The sequence below is a fragment of the Penaeus vannamei genome, chromosome 24, assembly GCF_042767895.1.
Source record: "Penaeus vannamei isolate JL-2024 chromosome 24, ASM4276789v1, whole genome shotgun sequence".
Classification (NCBI taxonomy): domain Eukaryota; kingdom Metazoa; phylum Arthropoda; class Malacostraca; order Decapoda; family Penaeidae; genus Penaeus; species Penaeus vannamei.
The window spans coordinates 21,954,691-21,962,190 of NC_091572.1; the positions used below are offsets into that span (position 1 = coordinate 21,954,691).

At 41.7% G+C, this 7,500-nt stretch overlaps 1 protein-coding gene across 8 annotated transcripts in view; it reads right to left on the reverse strand.

Moving 5' to 3' along the window:
- Hr4 (Hormone receptor 4) overlaps positions 1-7,500 on the reverse strand; it is a 311,370-nt gene that overhangs the window by 290,019 nt on the left and 13,851 nt on the right. For 2 of the 8 annotated variants that reach the window (XM_070138488.1, XM_070138486.1), the window contains exon 1: positions 419-525. The exons of the other annotated variants lie outside the window; for them this stretch is intronic. In XM_070138488.1, coding sequence (XP_069994589.1) covers positions 419-508 — 90 coding nt within the window. In that variant the 5' untranslated portion in view covers positions 509-525. Of the gene's footprint in view, positions 1-418; positions 526-7,500 lie in introns of those variants that run through there. 8 annotated transcript variants of the gene reach the window in all.

Genomic DNA, 7,500 nt, shown 5'->3' on the forward strand with positions numbered 1-7,500 from the left:
AAACAACCATGACACGGGATCAAGACACTCAACCCCAATCCCTGATATTTCCCGTTATGAAATGGGACGAAAAATTGATCGATCCTTCTCTTCTCGATTTTCCTTTCTTACACTTTACTCAGATCTATTGTTCCTATCGCATTTCATTACTTGGCCCAATCGGAATTGCCACCTGCGACAAATTGCGGTACTGTACCCCCAAGAAATAATAAATAAAATTAACAAATATTTCCTACAATGGCTAGCGAGGTGTCCCCACTTTTCTCATCCTTTCCTTGAGTGCAGGGCGAAGCAAAGACTCCCTCTTAGTTATCACAGTTCAAAACATAAATTCACAGTTATATTAATTCACTTATCAAGCATTACAACCTTAAATATCCGAGTAAAACACGATTTTTAATACCAGCACTTCACATACTTGTGTGCGGGGCGAGGCAACGACTCCTCCTCTGACAAAGTAGGGAGGACAAAGATGTTTTTTGCTTTTCACCCATTGAATTGTTAACATTTAAACAAATCAACCATTTACAGATAATCATCATAATTAAATATTAGTTTTAAAAAATGCAATATTAAGAAACTCAAAAAGTAAAAATGCGTAAATTAACGTTGCGTTTGGATTTGGCAAGCCTGCGTGGTCCAGACATCTTTGCAATTATAACCAATGCATCTTTTAAATGTCGAATCAATATCGATCACGTGATATGTAGATAGATAGATAGATAGATATAGGTGTATATATACCCATACATACATAAATATACATTTAACACACACATGCACACGTACACATATATACACATGTACACATATATACACATATGCAGGTATGCATGCATACACATACATACACACACAAACACACATACACATATACACAAACATATATAAACACACAAACACACACACACATATATATGTGTTTATATATACATATATATATATATATTATATATATATATATTTTATATATATATATATATTATATATATATATATATATATTTACATACATGTATACATAAATACATATATTTATATATATAATAATAATAATAATAATAATATAATAATATGATAATATCAATAATCATTACCAATATTATTATCATAATAATACTGATGACGATGATGATGATGATGATGATGATGATGATGATAATACTAACAACAATAATAATAATAATAACAATAATAATAATAACAATAATAATGATAAAATAATAATAATGATGATGATGATGATGATGATGATGATGATGATGATGATGATGATGATGATGATGATGATGATGATGATGATGATGATAATAATAATAATAGCAATAATAGAAAACAACCACGACAATAAAAACAACAAAAACCAACAATAATAATATCAATGGTTACAAAAAATACTAACAATAGTGAAAACAAAAAATGATTAACAATGACGACCAAAATGAAAAACACAACAACACAGTAACACCTACAGCAGCATCAGTACCTACAGCATCCCCAAGGCCAAATGGAAATGACCGTCGAAGATAAACCATATGCACCAGTCTACCTGACGCCGCAGAGGCAGTTGACGGGTGAGTAGCGGCCTGGGCGCCCCGGGCACCGTGTAGCGACGCTGCGGGAACGAGTGCAGTAGTGATAGGCCTACAACAACCTTCAAAGTCAAGGTTATCACACTCGCCTGCTCCGTCCAAGGAAAACTCGGTTGCCAAATGAGAATTTTGTTGAATTTCTATTGTTTCTATATAAATTTCGTTTTTTAATTGGGGGTAGGATCAGGTTAGAGCAGCGTAAAGTTCTTTTTTGTGTGTGAATGGGAGGGGGGGGGGGCATTTGGGATGGGCGGTAGCAGCAGGTCTCTGCAACTACGAAAACACATTAAATAAATTACTTGTGAAATTTGCATGCCTCAAAAAATAATAATTTGCGGCATCTTGCTACCGAGCTCAAGCAAGCAGCTACGTCATCAAGCACCTGTACTGTTATGCCAGGGGTGTACCGTTCCCTAACGTTATATTTCATGCACGCTCCATACCTAGTAACAAATTCCTCCAAGTAATCTGAAATTAATAATTCAGTCTATCGAATTCGAAAATTACCCTAGACTCCAACGACAGAAACTACGAAGCTCAATCTCAGATATTATATAGGAAAAAGGGGTGTAAATACAAAGCCATACACACTGAAAATTCTGTTGCTCGGAAAGGAGTCATCGACCGTCCTCGCGGCCTTTGAGTGAAGAAGCGGCACTGCAGCGGCCGCGTTGTGGAGATGTGGCAACGGCCCGTCTCGCACGTGAACCAGGGGTCGGTGACCGAAACTCGGGGAGTAAACTTCGATGAAATGTTTGGTTGCAGTCTGACTGCGAGTAAAACTTTCAAATGTAATTCGGATTGTCACTTCAATTCATATTCAAATAACATGAATATGCACGGGCGGTAAATACATTAATTAAATGCGAAATAATTTAATCAGCTATTTCCACGCTCGAGGATATGGACCCTTCACCTAAATGTGGACCGGATGAGTGCCATAACCGACACGCGCGGAATCCCTAGAACACTCCCTTGTGTACCCACTTCCCATACATGCCCCGTCACCACACACCCTGGTCCCGCCCGCGAATCTCTCAAAGCAGTTCATCTGACGCCCTTTCGGGTAGGAGCTGGGCCACACCTGGCACGCCGTGTGTAATATTTAATGAATACTCGTAGGCTGACGTGTGTTGGTGATCCTGGCATGGAACGAAAACCGTGGGAAGACTTCTAGCCAGGGAGGAGAAGGAAGAAGAGAAGAAGAGGTAGGGGAAGAGGAGGGAAAGGAAGAGGGGCTGGATGTGGTCGGCGGTGGGTCTCCGCGACATTGACCAAGGTTGTTGCCGTCACCTCCGGCCCACCCACTCACCCACTGCCATACTACATCTTAATTCTACCTGCAAGCACACATATTCGGGGTCGAAGTGCCCCTCTGACACTAATCCCTTCCTCCACGCAGAGCTTGCTTGCATGCGCCTGCAAATGACGGCATAAATAATTTTACAACCGCTTCAAATCGACAGGTTACCTAATGTCTTGCATAAAACCGTCGGATAATCAATAACAAAAAGAACCATGAAATAATTCAGAAAATCATCCCCAGTCGACAATAGCGAAAGGTTAAGGCTTATCTCGCATATCAGTCACTCGAATAGATTCAGGGCTAAAAATGGATGTTCTCCTTCGATAAGGCCGAAGCTAAATCTAGCGCACTCATAATCGCGCATTGTTACATTCGTCGAAATGATCCAGGAAGCAAGAAACCTGTGTAGAACCTAATTATCAATTATAACCTCTTTTTGATAACTGTCTTTGCTCTTTCCGTATTGTTTAAGCTCATCCATGGCCTTCTGCGAGTCTCAACCACCCCGAAAATCGTTTTGTCTTTCCTTTTTCCCTTTGCAATCATCCTTCCAAACTATGATTCACCTCATAATCCTCTTCACCTCTGAGGTTCTTACTTTTACTCGCGGCCTTCCTCATGGATACAGTTGGCGGATCTCGGCCTTTCTCCTCACCGTTCCTCCTTGTTCTTCCCTTTCCATTCCTTGGCAGACCAAGCAAATATGACACAAATTTTGAAATATATACAGACATCTGTTCAGTGTTTCCTTGGGCATGCATTCGTAACTTCTCTGCCACGTACGAACTGTTCTCTTTTCCACAATTTACAAATCTCATGAAAAATCATTCACACATCGTAAGAAATAAATTATAAAATCAGCTGACTTCAAATCCTTATCGATTTCCCTTCACCCAGACCCCTTCTCGTGCCAGCCCTTGCGCAGCCGAGGATCCTATGACCCCTAAACCCCTCCTCCTGAATCTCGCCAGGGCCGCGCTCATCTCTTCCAAGACTGTTCTGTATCCATCCCTTTGCCTTCCGCCATAGGCCTAAGGCCTTCCTCTCGGCACACTTGTTTTAAAATGAAAGCTTTGTACCACATTATCAAGAGACTCTCATCTGCGATGGGACAAATTAAATTTTACACAACCCTTTAACCATATTCCTTAAAATACTGTCATTCATAGGGACCTACTGAGCTTACCCGCCCAAGATCTCGTCACCTTAATTTCCCTTACCTCTACCAGGCACCCTGACCTTCCTCTCTGTATTACGTGATACGGAAGCCAATTCGTCGTGTCTCTACGCCGTTCATGGTAGTTTCGCTGCTACCATGACATACAGAATCGGAGTAATTTACTAAAGTCATTGATTTTTTTTTGTCCCAGCCGGCAAACTTTTCGTGATTGCGAAACATTACGGCGCATATCAGAAAACAAATTTACCCGACTGATGTCAACTCTTCAAAATGTTGAACGTTTTTCACCATAAAATTGGACACTTTCGTCTCAAACTACAAAGACGAAACAGCATCGATGCTGCTGCGAGATCCTGGAGAGCCAAAATCCCGCTAATTGCAAATCCAGACATGACATAACAACGACGTGCTTCTATCGTGTGGTACGACCCAAGAAGTGAGAGCGAGGAAAGGATAACCATAGTGAATCTCATAGTGTTAATAAATAGGCCATGTGCGTGGGTTGATAATTACATGTTCAGGAGGTTCCGCTGGTCAGAAATAGCCGTCCGAGGCTAAAAGGTTGAGGGCCATACTTTCGCTGATAGACGGGAGCTACAACAGGGCGAGGGGGGATGACAGTGAAAGAATTTCACAAATTGTTTCAAGTTGACAGCGCATTTAGCATGCGCGAGGGAGAGGGAGAGCGGGAAAGACAGAGTGCGAGCGAGAGAGAAGGGGGGAGGGGCAAATTAAGAGAGGAAATAAAGAAATAAAGGGGAAAGAAAAGGGGGGAGAGGGAGAACGAGAGAGGAAGAGATGAATGGAGAGAGAGAGAGGAAGAGGAAGAGAGAGAGAGAGAGACAGACAGACAGGCAGACAGACAGACAGAGCCAAAGACAGAGACAGATAGAGAAACAAACAAACTAATCAAAACTAAGCGATCGTTAAATGTAGCAAAGTTTCAAACTGACAAATCGACACTGCGTCGGGCGGTTCATTCATCACACATCGAAGTGGAGAGGCGGAATAGCAATTAACTAAACCACCTGCACCTGATAAGCCAAAAGCAAGGAAAAGGCAGGTGACCGACTTCAAAATGACTGTGTCCGTCTTAATTTGCGTCTCTCCGTTCGAAAAAAAAATACAAATACAAATAAAGATACATCAACTAATAAATGGATAACTAGATAAGCAGGATACTCTCATCAATAAGGTAAGCTTGTCTCGTGTGGAAAATAAACGAGGTTAACAGAGTGCTCGGCATATCTATTCTTTTTATTAATAACCTCTGATATTATTGATAGTATTGACGGTGTTGCCAAACCAAGTGTTACAGCAATAAATGCATCACTTCGCTAGTTCCGGGTTGCTATTTTTTTTACGTATGAAGCTAAGAACACAACGAAATATTCAAGGGTTAAAGATCCACTGTGTGTGTGTGTGTGTGTGTGTGTGTGTGTGTGTGTGTGTGTGTGTGTGTGTGTGTGTGTGTGTGTGTGTGTGTGTGTGTGTGTGTGTGTGTGTGTGTGTGTGTGTGCGTGCGTGCGTGCGTGCGTGCGTTCGTGCGTGCGTGCGTGCGTGCGTGTGTGCGTGTACGTGTGTGTGTGTGTGTGTGTGGCTGTGTGTGTATGGCTGTGCTTGCATGAGTGCATACGTTCGTATGCTCGTAAAATAAAGCAATTGCAATATATTGTTCTGAGAGAGAGAGAAACTAGCCATACAGTATATGCATGTGTACGAATGCAAGCGTTACAAATAAATAATACGATATACACGAATGCACGGAGCACGTAAGCACAATCATCACGAGTAGGATGCACGTAACTGCCAGTTATTCGATCTCCTCAGTTTTCACGTTCTGGCTAAGCTGGTCCCCACACCTCGGAGACAGTAGGTAATACACATCATTGCTGAGTGAAACTTTAAACTTGGGGTGAAACTGTCCTCCAACCAATCTAGTTTTCACGGTGTGAGAATTTGACTTTCACCAAGAATGGAGGAAGGAGAGAGGTACAGGAGAACAAGGGGACAGCAGAGGGCGTTAGAGGGGTAGAGAGAACATGGGGTAAAGAGGCGGATGAAGGGGATAAAGAGAGCAAATAGGGACGATGATTAGATGTGTACAAGGAATAGCGGCAAGGGAGGGGTGTCGAGCGAACGGAGGGAAAATGGAGGGAACAGGCAGCGACGACGGGAGACTTGGGGGTTGGGGGAGGGATTTCCCTTGCGACATTTGTCCTGTCGACCAAGGCGCGCTCAGGTCAGCCTGTCTTGACCTCTCGCCGCGGCTCGGAGGCTTCTTTGATCTCTTGCAACGGGAGGCGGACGCCCTTGCAACTCGCCAGGAGGAAGGGAACTTGTTGCACGACGAAACTCGGGTTTAAAGTTGGCTTATTTCATCATCGGAGATGAATATGGCGGAAGTAGGAGAGACGGAAAAGTAATAAGGGAAAGGCGATGGAGGAGGAGGTGGGGAAAGAGACGAGGAAAAGAGAAGGAAAAGCGATGAACAAAGGGAAGCTGAATCGAAAAGATGAGTTTAGATAAAAGGAAAAGAAGAAAAGCAGGAAGGGCAAGAAGTGAAAAAAGGAGGAGGCGGGGGAAGTTTTTCGAGCCAAGACCCGTCAGTGTCGCCGAGTGCCATCGCCAAGGTGCCGCCGAGGTTCCGCCGAGAAAGTCCTTGCCTCACTCTCCTTTAAGCGCCCTTCGCCTCCGCTGCGGCTTTCCATAAAAAAGACTCAAAACAGACCGGTTCGAGTTAATGACCTTTTTCCTCATGTTACAATCCCGAGACTCACCTCTTCTCCCGCCCGGCGGAGAGATACTGGGAAGGAAGCGCTCTCCCTGACAAAGACGGCAAAACAAGCAAATACAATGTAAATATATTTCTGAAAATAAGCATATAAATCAACAAAGAATTCATCGTGCGCGACTTCAAGTTGCAAATGTGTCAGTGAGCAAAAAAATCAAAAAGTAATCAAAACAGTAGAATAATAATGATAATAATGACAATAACAATGATAATGACTATGGCGATGGCGTAATAATAATAATAATACCAGTATCATAATGATAATAATAATAATAAACTAACAATAATGATGATAAAGTCGTCAGATAAATAAAACATTCACGATTTTTTTCTAAATTCTCGATAAAAGTATACCGGAATTTAAAAAATATAACACATTTTCCCCCAAATTTTTACCCTTTCACCTATTGTCTCAGATTATTGACCTGGCGGTGTTCTGTCATCGTCTTATTTTCAGTTTTATGTTCCCCGACTTTATTCAACCTTTCTCTTCTCGCTTTTATTTATTTTTAATACTCCCTTGTCATTATGATAAAGATAATGGTGACAGAAAAATAATGGCGATAATAATAATCATAAAAATAAAAAGATAAAAAAATATCATTATCATTATTTTATCATTATAATCA